At 39.7% G+C, this 14911-nt stretch overlaps 1 protein-coding gene across 2 annotated transcripts in view; it reads left to right on the top strand.

Annotated features, from left to right (window-relative positions):
• The window catches only part of plxdc2b (plexin domain containing 2b), a 175016-nt gene that overhangs the window by 132108 nt on the left and 27997 nt on the right, over positions 1-14911 (top strand). For both annotated transcript variants that reach the window (XR_005993389.1, XM_041814140.1), the window contains exons 8-11: positions 181-276; positions 449-530; positions 10697-10757; positions 10844-10997. Coding sequence is in view for 1 of the 2 variants with exons in the window: in XM_041814140.1 (XP_041670074.1) it covers positions 181-276; positions 449-530; positions 10697-10757; positions 10844-10997 (393 nt within the window). In the remaining variant the exon portion in view is untranslated. The remainder of the gene's footprint in view (positions 1-180; positions 277-448; positions 531-10696; positions 10758-10843; positions 10998-14911) is intronic.

The raw sequence follows: 14911 nt of genomic DNA, 5'->3' as shown, positions 1-14911 counted from the left end.
TTTGAGCTGACACTCGGGCACAAAGGAAATAAAGTGCTGTGGTAGCATCCCTTATGACCTGATTCTGCCTCCCGCCTGCTCTGCTCGCTCTTCGGGGACCACTCGTCCCAGTTTTTATCTCTGGCCATAAGATCTGTGATGGCTCTCTCACTCTGTTATTTCTTTTTCTCCAAAATATAGACGTGAGGAGGAGGACGATCTACGAGTACCACCGCGTGGAACTGACCAAGACGAAGATCACCAACTCTACGGCTGTGGAAATGTTTCCTTTAGCCAGTAAGAAGAATTTATTGTAACAGCCTGTGGCTCTGTCAAAGTAGTTTTTCTATATAAAACAGACTCCTTCACCTCACACTGTCTGGCACATAGATCTTTTCCTTTGTTGTGAATCTTTTAGGTTATTTATGGTATGAATTATTTGAGATTTGACCTGTTTTCTCCTCTCCAGCTTGTCTCCAGTTCACCAGCTGCAGCTCCTGCATTTCCTCACAGATCAACTTCAACTGTAGCTGGTGCCATCGGCTCAACAGGTGAGACATTTCAACACTTTCATTTACTCAAAATGCCATAAACTCTCCATTACAAAGCCAAAAAGTTCAACATGACCTTTGAAAAACAGCTCAAAATCATGATCATATTCAGTTTACCTTTTTACGAGCAGCAGCTTTAGTTCTGTACCTTTTACATAAATTTGGCATCTATGGGAGGGAGAGTAAGGATAAAAGCCTCTGCCGTATATGAATGCATTGTGTTTACGGAGCATGAATGAGCCTTTAACTCTGTGACACATCTACTGTCTTCAGAAATGCACTTGTTTTGGTGTAGGTTGGTACTTGAGCATGTTTGAACAAAATGTTTTCTGTAAGGCTCACTATTCTTACTTATTTAAACAGATGGTTGGATGTTGTCATGCAGCTCCTGCATATTTTTGCAGACCCCTTTGGCCATCCCATATTTGAGTTCTTTAAAGCCTTGCAATTTGTACCCACCTTACTTGACAGTAATTAACAAGTTTTTTTTGCTGCAATCATCCATTATTAAAATTTTCATTTTCTGTATTTCTTTCAGTAGCAATTCCCAAGGAATAGCATGGCTGGCAGCGGGAGTTTGCAATTAATTGAACAAAATGGATGAGTTATGAAAGTATTACCCCCCTGAAAATCCCTGACAGATAATGAAATGAATTTTTTTCCAATGCATGTGCACCAGAACACAGTCTGAGCATGCCATATAATCCATAAGACTGTTCTTCTTGATAATCAGTCTGAACTATGTTGAGGTGTTCAAGGGCCATATCAGACCTAAAGAATCAAAATAAGCCATAAAGTGAAGTTACCATGCTGTTTGTGAATTTCTCCATTATACTGAATTGAAGACCATCCAGTTTTTGAACTGCTTCATATTAAGACATGATGACATATCTGTGCCAAAAGCCAGGCCAGGAACAACGTGAGCCCAGGCCAGCAGGGTGCTGGAGAGTGGGGATGAATGTACTTTAGCACAACACAGCACAGAGAAACTGTCCCTAGTGTGTGTGCACCTGTCTACATCAAACTGTTATGAAAGATTTTTATTTTTGCTTTAACAGTTGGCCATTTGAATATGGGCTCTGATGAGTCAGTCTCAAGTAGACACTCGAAGAACTGCAGCTTTTTGCCTTGATTGTTTAACACAGGAGACTGCCTCCTGGGTTTTACTTGTGTCTTTGTCTTGGACTTCTGTGGTACCCCTCCACAGTGGCGCCGCCAGGATAGACGTACGCACAATAACCATTCCAGTGCATGAATGACACCTCTTGGACAAGAGCACACCTACAAACAGGTGGAGAGAGAGAGAGAGAGAGAGAGAGAGAGAGAGAGAGACTAACGTTGCAAGTACTGCCCCAAAACTCAGATTAACCCCACGCAGCTAGAAAACCGCCCCTTTAAACATCGGACAGCTTTTAGAGCTGCAAAGAGAAGAGCGGCTAAAGTTACAAGACAAATTGCACCAGTTACAAGAAAAGTATCTGTCAATATAAGTAATGAAAAGCCAGAGGATGGAAAAATCAGAGAACCGCACTGCCATCGTATGCCACATGTAGGTCCCATGTTTTATGAACATTGCTGCACGTTTTCCGCTCATACTATAGTAATGTTCGATGTTTTAAACTTGCACCAGCTCATCCCTGGCATAAAAAGTTACACCATGTCATAACATAAGAGCAGCTTAAGTCCAGCTGGTGCACAGGGTTTAACTTTAAGTCAGTCTCTCTTCAGAAATAACCCTAAAATCAGCTGGTGTGCTCGGCTCAGGACAGGATGAGATTATGTACATAACTGTCAACCAAACCATCTCCTCTGTTAGGATTCAATACTATGGACGCTTTGCGCCAAAACACACACAAATGGGCCCACAAACACACAACTAAATAATGTAGACTGCTTACACAGTTCACAGCACACATGCCTACATTAGTTGCTGCAGGACTTACATGTAATCGTATCTATGCCAAAACCACATACTTTAGGTGTCACTAAATGATCTACTGACAGCTTTTTTTAATCTCGTAATAAAGCTATAAATGCACCCAAAAATAATTAGGGCAGCAAAAATAAAGAGCTCATGTTAAGGCATCGCGGCCAAATTTATAATTAAAACATCATCTTACCTTAATATAGCAATATGTGACACTTTGACATGAATGACCTGCTGTCTGTTTCTCTCAGATCTGTCCTGTTAGTCCTACTGTGGTTCAGGTACCCAGTGATAGCAGCCTGCTCGCGCATGTTGCTAACTCTACATCTCAGCTCTCAGCTGCCTGTAGAGGTGACCGCTAACTCAGGCCGCGTCCACGATAAAAGATAAGAACGATATATTGCCATTTAATTTTGAAAAAGTTTTCCGTAAAGACGGGTTCGTTTCAGGAAATATCCGCATAAGGACAGAACCACTGAAAACAACTGAAAAAGCTGTCGTGCATATGCCAAGCCTGTACGGGGCGCTGTGCTGCTGCCACGGAAATGCAACAAAAGAGAGAAGAAGATCACAGAAAACTGACACAAGGGTCAAAAAGTCAAAAAGTGTCAAAAAGTATCCTTTACAGTCACCCAAAACACCATTTCAGTGTGGATGAAACTCCGACACTTTTGCGTATACCCCTGATTTGGTCTCTGTGTGGACGGGGCCTCAGTGTCTGCAGTTGCATCAGCTGTTGTTTCAGTGTCACGGCTGCCGTTAATGACTTCTGTGTCACAGCTGTTTTTATCTTTTGCCTTAAAAATGTCTGTCCATTTTATTTAGCTGAAATTAACTCTCGCTGCTAATGTTAACTTTGAAAATAGTGCTTGATTTTCAGTGATTGGTGGGCTTTTTAATGATATGATGCTTTTGCGCACAAGTCAGGATGTGATAGGCTACGTGGATATGACGATTGTTTGGTTAGCCTGCCTACCCGTAGGCTGTAACATACAGTCACACAGTCTGTAGCCTATTACTCTACACAGTAGAAAACTAACATGCAATTTTACTTTTGCACACACTGGCTGGCAGCGTCATGACATTTGTGAGACTGAGCTGTTGTCACACTTTTATTTCATTAAAAATATGTATATACCAGTGAAAAAAATGTACTCACAGTGCGTACAGGATTACAGCTGGCGGCGCCACTGCCCCTCCCATTTTGATATCTGTTGCCACCGCGTATATGGGCGTGACCCTTCCTATGACGTAATCATGCACACTTGCCAGCCTGTTCCAAATGTGTGTTCAGGAGTTACCAGGGGGGACTCTGGCCTTGCCTCCAAGAGTCCTAACTTCCCTCAGAGGAAGGATCCTGTACCTTGAGATACAGCTGTTGTCTCGTATCGTATTGCATAGTTTTGTATTGTATCGTATCGTACTGTCTTCTTATCCTGTTGGATCCTGCTGTATCGTCAGTTTGCTTTATAGTAAAATAATTGAAGTGAATGAATCACCAGTCAGATTTAGTCGGTCTATATTGTCTGTTACCACTGAAGGAAAGTCCTGTATAGTGAGTCAGAGCTGAGTTTTACCAATCAGACGAGAGAGAAGCATTCAACTCACACCTGCTCAGTCACCCTCTGTTCTGCTTCTTATCTTACCCTTCCTGTCTCCCTGCACTTCAAACTAAAGTAAATATTTGAGCTCCTAAAGAAGTGTTAGTGTTCCTCCTCAGAAATTCCTGTCAGCTGAAATATGAGCTGCACAGGGCTTGGATATTTCTTTAAGGATGGAAGAGAGTGAAAGCTGCTTTTCCATTCATAGATTGATACCGCAGACTTTTCAAGCTGTAAATAAACACATAGATGTTTACGGTGCTGTTAAAAATATTGACAGAAGTTTTGCGAAGTTGTTGTCTGGGTTGAGTTGATCTGACTTTCTCCTCTCTTGTATGCCGCTGCACTTTCAATGCCTTTTGCATTAAATATTAATCTTCCTTCTTCTTTATTTCATCTCATCATTTATTCTGTGAGTAGCGTGGATGACTGGAGAAATGTGCAGCACTGTTTTCTCCTCTTGTGAGATTTGTTATTAAGGACTTACAGTTGACTTTCCCCCTGCATCTTCAAACCTGCCTTTGACAGAGACGAGCTAATTTACAGCACCGCGACATGAAGAAGTGTTTTTTTTTTCTTCGAGATGCCATGCAGAGATTCTGTATGCTTGTGGCAGCGATCTCATTAAGCTGCGTTTTAATTAGCTCTCTAACTGCATTAATATCTGACTGCTCAGCCACACGCTGCCCTTTGCATCCTTCAGCCTCTTCCTTTGAAAACACCAAACATGCTTTAAACACGCTAATTAAAAAGTGCGGCGCCCTCGTTGGCTCCGGGGTTAATGAAAGGCGCTGACATTTTAAGAGAACAGCCCCAATGAACTTCACTCACTGAGAAGGTGAGAGCGTGGCGCCCCTCTCTTTAAGTCGTGGACTACATCAGTTTGTTGTGGCGGATGTGTGCAGCCAGTGCTGCAGCAGGTTAATAAAGTGTGACAGAAGTCCCAGAGGGCCATAAGTGGCAATGCAGCCGTGCTCTGATGTATTTAGAGGAAGGCAGAGAGTTGTTTACCAAAGGAACACAGCTGGTGAGCATCGCCAATGTATCTCAGAGAAGATTAATCACGGCTAAAGAGACAAATAATGAGGTCTGACATGGCTAAATATCTCAAAAAGCCAATACTGCATACTTACATGCTTAGGAGCCACAGGCTTGTTGTACAGCTGAATTATCAGGGACGGAGTAAGAATTTTCTTCATTCATTCTGCAGCATGTTTTGCTCCATACACCTCTCCAGAGATCCAAGTGCCACAAGGACAACCATCACTGCAGCTCTCTATTGATCAGGGCTTTATGGCAAAGTGGCTAGATGAAAGCCTCTCTTCAGTGCAAAACACATGAAAGCCTACTTGGAGTTTGCAAAAAAAGTTCTTAGACTCTCAGACTGTGAGAAACAAGACTCTCTGGTCGGATGAAGCCAAGCCTCAACTGTTTGGCCCCAGTTCTAAACATTATAACTGGAGGAAATAGTGAAGCATGTTGTTGGAAGCATCATGTTGTGGGGTGTCTTTCAGCAGCAAGGACTGGGAGACTGGTCAGGTTAGAGGGAAAGCTGAAGGTACAGAGATATTGGATTTGCATAAAAGAATTGCAGAAAAATCCCTCGTCACCTGTTGAAAATATGAATAATTGGAGGTTTGTGCAGAATCTGTACTCAGCTTTTATAATAATACTATAATAATAATAATATAATTTATAAAATATTAAAATATTTTTATTTGTTGTTTGATTTGATATGGTCTGATGATCTGCGTGTTATTAGCAGGAAACTTAGTCTCAGAACAATCAGCACCAGGGCCATCCATAAAGTGGGTGGAAAAGCTTTCTGGGGCCCAGCAAAGGGGGTGATGGGGGGCACAGCGGTTTAGTGTAACATGGTCAATCCTTAAATTGAGCAATAGTGACAAAATTCAGTTTCAAAAACAAAAATACATGCCATTACTTTAGGCAACTTTTTTTAAATTTATTTATTGTTGCGTGTTTTCGAAAGTAAACCAATCAGATCTTCCTAAAGTGGTGTGGTTCTATATTTATGTACATAATGGGCAAAAGTAACTGTTAGTCCAGTAAAGTCAGAGCATTTTTGTCATGCCAGAGTTAGTACAAAAGTTGGGAATGCCAATAATAAAAGGACAAGAAAATCATTGGCTAAGGCATTTAGTCCAAACCATAACTTGTTTCCAAACTTTCTTCAAGCTTACCACTTACTACAAGCTCCGAAAGCTCATCATCGACAAACTGAAAGTTTCAAATGCTTGCAAAGTAAATAGCACCAGCACTACTGATAAAAAGTTAATGTTTTATATATCCACTATAGTGACTATAATAATAACAATGGCCAAATATTTTCAAGTAGTCCAATTTATCCATGGTGGCATGGGCTAAGATAACGCTGATAACAGAACAAGAAGAGACACAAACATCGTAACCAAAAGACTAAATGATGACCTTTAATGTATGTTTTATTGTAAGGCAAAGAGCAAGATGTAGGCCCTGTCCACATGGAGACAAATTCAGGAGTATACGCAAAAGTTTTTTGTCATATCGGCGTTTCATCCACACGGAAAAGGCGTTTTGGGTGACTGTAAATGATACTTTTTGAAAACGGGTCCCAGAGTGAACAAATCCATAAATGACTACAATTTCATATCCGTGTGGACGGCCATCCACATCTTTCTTGAAACGCTAAGATTCTAGCTAAGATGTTTGACTTAGTTGAAGTTTATCTGACAGCAGCGGTCAACATCATGGCAAAAGTGCCAAATATATCAGTTAGCTTCTTCAGTTTTACCTCCTGCTGGTGTACAGCTATCTGCCTAGAAGTCAGAGAGAAACAGAAACTGTGCATTCTATGGAAGGGCAGATATCATCTAGTAAGGGATTACTTTACTTAAAAGTAACTCTATAACAGGTTACTTAATCTGCAGAACTAATGTGTAATGTTACAAGTTTTAACAAAAAATGTGTTTAAATGCTTTATTTCTCTGCTGAAGATATAAAGAGTATCAAAACATCTTCAGTGAATTTGAGACGGCACCTCAAGCATGAAACTGAATAGTTAAGTTTATCAAACCCCAATGAGAAATATTCTCCAGTTCATTTATATTCTGATAAAGGCTCGACACACATTTCTAATTAAAAGCATTGAGGCTCACTGCGCTGGATAGATGGCAACCAGCAGGGATGGATGAACAAAACACAAGCTCCCCATTGAGACACGTTTGACCGGACCTGTTCTGTGATATTGTGTCTCACTCTGTTTCCCTCTCCTCTCTCTCTGCTGAGGAGGAGGGAAAAGTGAAGGATTAAGCAGAGGAATCTGTCTTGGCTGATTGACCAGATGAAGTAGAATTTTTGGGGAGGGAAATAAAAGGAAAGGGATGATTTGAGGGGTAGACAGATGAAATGGACTTCGTCACATAAAGCCATTACCATAACAATATGTCCACAGGAGAGATTGGGCCTGCTGGTGAAATGTGAGACTCTACTGGACTCAGAATGTCAGCCCTGCTTTGCTCTCTGTATAAAACACAGCCGCTCTGCATTGAAAGTCAGTTTTCGGTTGTTTTCGTTTGTGTTCTTTTTCCTACACGTCTCCCACCTACAGCTTTTATCAGAATGCAGTGTGGGTGGTTTTACCTCTCTGCACACTTACTTTTAATCCAGACACGATACTGTTTGTGCCAAGGGGCCGAGACAGCGAGTTCACCAGTGGGCGAGTTATATATCTGATCCGTTTACAGCATGAAGGATTAGTAAGTGCCGCCTCGATTACCGTCCGCCTTTTGAGGTTATTAAAAGTCTTGGACCGTGATATGCAGTCGACTCAAAATCACGCTTTTCCCAAGACCCACGACCTGCTGAACTTGCCCGCGCAGATTCTTCATATTGTACAAAGCCGCTCCTTCCTCTGATCCAGACCTCAGAGGGAGGCAGGGAGTAGGAGGTGCAGTTGAATCACAGTTTGATTCAGAATAAAAGGCTATTGTTATATAAAGCTATTGATCATGTCTTTGAAGGAAATGAGCATGATTCCAGTAATGTTTGAAATTTGTTGATCGGCTTGTCCCTCAGTTTGTCGTACAAATCTACACTATATGGCAAAAGTTTTCAGCTGCCTGACCATCACATCAACAGGGATTGTAATAAGATTTTATTCAAGTCTATGTGCTTAAAGATTATTGGAGGGTTTTGTGTGAATTTGTGCCCATCCATTCTGTAGAGCAGGGGTCATCAGGGACATTTGCAACTGGACAGAGACTCTGGGGGCCAGACTTTCAAAATAAACCAAAAACCAAAAGTTTTGTTCTGATTAACATGTTGCTGTATTAGAATTTGTATTTTCTTTTAAGACCCAGAGAATGGGCCCTCCCCAATTGTGATTTAGCACTTACTCATTTTTGACACTTTTTAACCCCTTTTCACTGCTTCATTCAGCCATTATTTGCCACTCTTAACCCCTGTTTGATTATTTTTGCCACTTTTAAATATTTTTTTCCACTTTCCACCCATTTTGCCACTCTTAACCCCTTTTTTCCACTTTTCCTGCATGTTTTTACCCCTCTATGCCACTCCTTTATCAATTTTTGCCACTTTTTAACCCATTTTTTATTCTTTTCTCCTCTTGTACCAATTTTTGTCACTTTTTAACCTCTTTTCATTGCTTTTTGTGCCAATTGTTGTCCCTCTGTGCTACTCCACAACCCATTTTGACACTTTTCACCCATTTTTCTCACTCTCTAACCCCTTTTTCTTCACTTTATCTGGTCTTTTTTGCAACATTTCCACCAGTTTTATCCCAGTTTTTTAAAATATATTTTTTAACACTTACTAATAATGGCTGAAAAGTGACTTGTTTTTGTAAAAACAGATCAAATGTTAAGTCATTCTGAAACTATTTTAATACAATTGTTTTTGGGTTGATTTAACAGCTGCAGACATTAAAAGCTAAAAGCTAAACCCTTAAAATCACAACATCTTTTTCTCCTTTTCTGAATGTAATGATCTTCTGGGGGCTGGACAGGAAGCTTTGGAGGCCTGACATGGCCCTTGGTTGATGATCAGTGCTGTAGAGCATTCATGAGGTCAGGCACTGATGGTGAGTTAGAAAGCCTGGCTCTCAATCTCTGTTCCAGTTATAAAGGTGCTCAAAGGGGTTGAGGTCAGGAGTCTGTGTGGACCAGTCAAGTTCTTCAAAACTAAACTCACTACGCCATGTCTTTATATGTCATGTTGGAATAGAAAAGAGACTTCCCTAAAATGCTGCCACAAAGTTGGAAGCATAGCATTGTCCAGCATGTCTTGGTCTGCTGAAGCATTAAGATTGCCCTTCACTGGAGATAAGGGGCCTAGTCCAAAACCTGCCCCATGCCATCATCCCTCCTCCACCAAACCTTACCATTGGCACAATGCAGTCAGGAAGGTAACGTTCTCCTGGCATACATCAAACCCAGACTCGCCCATCTGACTGCCAATAGAGAAGTGTGATTTGTCACTTTTCCACTGTTCCAATGTTTCAACTGCCCAACAGTCAAATCTGTGTTTGCTTTGCCCTAGTCCATCTGAAGCTTGGCATTGGAATTGGTGATGTGAGGGTTGCATCCAGCTGCGGGAACAAAAGTTGGCTAAAAGTGGCTATAGGGCGGTAAAATGATGAAAAATAGTTATACATGGGAAAAAAAATGTGTGGTAGAATGGGTTAAATAAGCAAAAATGGGTTGAAAGTGGCAAAATAGGCTCAAAGGGGCGAAAATGGGCGATAATAATGGTAAAAAGCAGAAAGAATGGGTTGTAAGTGGCAAAGATTGCTGAAAAGTGCCAAAAATGGCAAGTATCAATAGTGAAAAGGGTTTGGAGATTGGCAGGAATTGGTTTAAAGTGCAGATAAAGCAGCAAATTTGGGTTAAGAAAGGAAAAAGTGGCAAAAAGAAGAGCAGTAAGAATGGTGAAAAGTGGTTAGAAGTTGACAAGAATGTATCAAAGGTGGCAAAAATTTGGCTCAAGGCAAAATAAGTGAAAAGAGACAAAAAAAAACTATACAGCAGCAAGTGTGCATTAAGAAAGGAAAAAGGATAGCAAAAATAGGCTGTAAGAATGTGTTAAGTTGTTCAAACGTGGCAAAAAGGGTCAAAAATTGTGAAAAAAAACAGGGATATAGCAGCAAAAATGGGTAATGGGTTAAAAAGGGGAAAAAGGATGGCAAAAAATTGATTGTAAAAATTGTGTAAAGTGGTTAAAAAGTGGCAAAAATTGTTCAAAAGTGAAAACCATTGGTCAACAGTGGCAAAAAAATAGGATAAAAGAGGCAAAAAATAGGGGTAAAGCAGCAGATATGGGTTAAGAAGGAGAAAAGGGACAAAAAATGCTGGTAAAAATTTTGAAAAGTGGTTAAAAAGTGGCAAAAAGGGTTTAATGTGGAGTCAAATGTAACAAAAATGGTCAGAAACAGTGATGAAAAGCGGTTAAAAAGTATCACATCAGAACCCTGATTAATATCTGCAGCCAAATACTTTTGTCCATATCATGTATTTAGTTTGGATGCAGTTGCTATCAGCTTTAGTAATTTTTAAACGACCACAAATCACACCTTCAGTACTGCAGATTCACTGTGAATGGGTGTTTCCTCCCTCTGCCTGCAGATGTTCCAGTGGTTTCGACCGCCATCGACAGGATTGGGTTGACAACAGCTGCCCAGATGAGGTAAACAACTGAGATGCACTTGACCGTGACTCAATTCTTTGTGGAGATGCCAGAGAGATGACTAAGTCTTTTTTCCCCTCCTCCAGACTAAGGACAAGATGTGTGACCTCATTGACACAACGCACCTCTACCCCTTCACCACCACGATTCAGGCCAGAACAACACCCAGGAGCAAAGAGGCCACAGCAGACAAGGACTGGCCCTCCACCTCCCACCCTCCCACAAGCGTCCCCACTGAAGGTGAAACAGAAATCAGACCTGGACCAAGTCCATGCTGCATATAGTTACTGAGCCTAAAGCTTTCTTTTCAAGTCATGATGGATGCTCCACTATGGCACAGCGTTAAATGAAGTGCATTTGCTGGAACTCTTCTTTATTAGTATTGATGTTTTTTTCTCTTTAACAACATGCACAAGGCACTTTTCTCTTTTGCAGAAGGCATAAATATGTTCTGTAGTTCACCATTTAAGCTGAAAAAATTCACTCCAGATGGCAGGCAGTGGAGCAAAGCACAACAGCTGTGTTTGTACCAACTTTCTAACAATGCAGATTGAATTAGAGCAAATCCTAACAGTCCAGAATAGATGCACCAGCACAGACCTGTGATCATGATGTTCAGCTCTACTGACGCCATCAATCTTTGTTTTTCCTTGGTCTTTAATCTTAAAAGCTCCTCTGATGATAGACTGCATCAGGAGTCAGAAATACTGGTGCTTTTATTCTTCTTGATTATTTTAAGATTAATTTCATGATTAACCTCTTAACCTTTCATTGTGAAGGCGAGCAAAGGCCAATTTTTAGATTTAGAGGCTAAATGTTTTCATCAGAAACTTGACTGCACAGTGACTTTTTGTCACAGTAACAGAACAGTGATTTAACAACTCTCATATTAAGAACCTTTGTTTAAATTTAAAAATTTCATGGCATTTAGAGAAAGATGAAAAAGCAGTGATTAGAGGAAAAATAAAACTTTTTGTAATAATAATCAGTAATCTTTTTATTAAAATGTAAGAAAAGATGACTTTAATGATTCTCACTAGAATATAAGGACATGTGTATCTAACACTTGTTCTCTAAAATTTGTATCTTAAGACAGGAATTATAGGAAATATTTCAAGTTTAATGTTTTTGTAAGAGTTGTCTGATTCATAAAGATATCTACACTAGACACATAATGAGGTAAAGTCTGCAAACTGCCAAGTTGTGCTTCTTTTAACCCGTTTTCACCAGATTTTTTGCTACTCTTCATTTTTACCTTTTTTTTTACCACCTTTTAGCCACTTTTTGCCATTTTAAGCCCATTTTCACTATTTTTTTGCCACCTTCAACCTATTTCAGCCCCTTTTTTGCCACTTCAAAACAATTTTCACAATTTCTTGCGTATTTTAGCCCAATTTTACCACTTTTCTGCCTCTTCTAACATTTTTTTGCCACTTTTAAGTCATTTTTACAACCTTATTGCCACTTTAAATTCTTTTTCTCCACCTTTTGCCACCTTTAAGCCATTTTTTTGCCACTTCTTGCCCCTTTTAACACATTTAACCATTTTACCACCCCTCGCCCTTTTTATCCTTTTCCACCACTGTTTGACACCTTCAACCCATTTCTGCCAGTTTTTACCACCACCATTTTTGCTACTCTTTTGCCACTTCTAGCCCAATTTTACCACTTTTTTTGCCACTTAAAACTTTTTTTGCCACTTTTAACCCATTTTAAAAACTTTTTGTCCTCTTGAAATCCAGTATTACCACGTTCTTCATCACTTTTAACCCATTTTGCCACTCCTTTTTCACTTTTAGCCCAATGCTACCACTTCTGTTGCCACTTCAGAACTTTTTTTGCCATTTAAAAAAAATTACCTCTTGAAATCCAGTATGGCCACTTTAAGCCAATTTTTACAATTTTTACCACTTTTTGCCCAATTTTACCACCTTTCTGCCCCTTCAAAACTTTGTCCCATTTTGAAAAACTTTTCTGCCTCTGCCATTTTTTTCCACTCTAAACCTTTTTCACCATGTTTTAGCCCAATTTTTTGCCATTTCTTTCCCCTTTTAACACATTTTACCACCCCTTTCCATTTTTATCCGTTTCTACCACTATTTGACACCTTCAACCCATTTCTGCCTCTTCTCTTTGCCAATTTTAACCCATTTTCACCACTCTTTTGCCACTTCTAGCCCAATTTTACTACTTTTTTGCCACTTTTTGCCACTTTTAACCCACTTTAGAAACATTTTGCCCTTTTGAAATCCAGTATTGCCACATTTTTCACCACTTTCATCCCATTTTGCCACTCCTTTTTCTCTTTTAGCCAAATTTTACCACTTTTGTTGCCACTTCAACACTTTTTTCCATTTAAAAAAAATTGCCTCTTGAAATCCAGTATTGCCACCTTCAACCCATTTCATCCACTTTTGCAATTCATTTTTCAACTAAAGTTGTCAGAATTCCTTCTGTTTTGAGGCGCCCCTCCTGTTTTCAGTATGCTGCCACTTGGTGCTCTTATAAGGAAACATGGCTCAGGTTTTCATTTTTATGCAGATGACTTACCGCTTCCCCCACTAAAAACACCACAGTCGCTACAATCACTATTCCACTGCCTTCAAGAAATAAAAGACTGGTTGGCTCATAACTTTTTAGCCCTAAATGAACGAAAAACTGAAGTAGCCCTGTTTGCCCCTCCTGACTCCACCAGTTCCACAGAAAAACTTCAGCCCACTATCATCCCACCTTCAGGTGTCTGCAAAAAATCTTGGTGTGATATTTGATTCTGCTTTTAAATTTGACAAACACATACATTCTGTAGTGAAAGGTTGCTTTTATTAGTTACATTCCTTTGCAAAAGTGAAACCGTTTTTATCTTTTTACAGATAGCCTTGAGCATTGATAGTGTCTTTTCAGATGTGTAAACTGCCCACACCGAAGGCACTAATGCAGCCTCATACCATCAGAGATGCAGGCTTTTGAATGTTGCACTGGTAAAAAGCTGGATGGTCCCTCTCCTTTCTAGTCTACAGGACACAGCATCCCTGGTTTCCAAAAAGAATTTTAAATTTTGATTCATTTGACCACAGAACAGTTTTCATTTTGTCTCAGTCAATTATTAATTATTATTATTTGGCTCAGAGAAGATGGCAGCGTTTCTGGATTTTGTGCATATATGGCTTCTTCTTTGCATAACACAGCTTTAGCTTTTATTGGTGGATGGCACAATGAACTGTGTTAACAGATAATGATTTCTGGAAGTGTTCCTGAGCCCATGCAGTGATTTCCAGTACAGAATCTCGTCTGTTTTAACGCAGTTTTGCCTGAGGGCCCAGTGATCATAAGCATCCAACACTGACCTTTGGCCTTGCCCCTTGCTCACAGAGATTTCTCCAGATTCTCTGAATCATCTGATGATATTATGGACTATAGATGATGGAATATTTTTCTGAAATGGTTCCATAAATCTTTAGATACAGTTTTTTGCAGATTGGTAAACCTCTGCCCAGACTTTGTTTCTCTAAAAGGCTCCTTTTACACCCAGCCATATTACTGACCTGTTGCTGATTAACAGTCTTAGTTGCAAAATAATCACACAGCAGATTTTCATTAGTAACACTTACTTTTCCAGCCTTGTGTGACCCTGTATGGACTTTTTTAAAAATTTGTTGCTGCCGTCATATTTGAAATTTGAAACATATTCTCATTAAATAGTAAAATGTCTTAGTTTCCACAACTGATAGTTTTGTAATGTATATTGTGAATAAAATATGGGGTTACAAGATTGTCAAATCACTGCACTGTTGAATTTAAATTTTACACAGTGTCCCAACCTTTTTGGAATTGGGGTTTGTATTTTCATGCATTTTTTTTTTAATCACTGCAGCAGCATTTTAAGGTAAAATGACAAAGCTTTCTTTCTATTTAAAGCACACCTATGTGTACAATGTCTGCCTTTAAGTTTGTATATCTTCACCTGGCTTCAGGCTCAGAGACAACACCCCCGGTCTGTTGCTTTTAACTACAAACAGAAAAAGATGAAACGAACATAAAACATATTCCTCAAAGCTGGCTATGATCTCAGGAGTGAAAAAACAGTAAAAGAAGCTTGTTGTCTTCATTATTTTAACAAATATCCACAGTTTTTAAAGAATTACTTAAAATACAGC

Source organism: Cheilinus undulatus, linkage group 19, assembly GCF_018320785.1.
Source record: "Cheilinus undulatus linkage group 19, ASM1832078v1, whole genome shotgun sequence".
NCBI classification, from domain to species: domain Eukaryota; kingdom Metazoa; phylum Chordata; class Actinopteri; order Labriformes; family Labridae; genus Cheilinus; species Cheilinus undulatus.
Note: the sequence above shows the minus strand (reverse complement) of the source record. Positions and strands in the feature narration are given on the sequence as shown.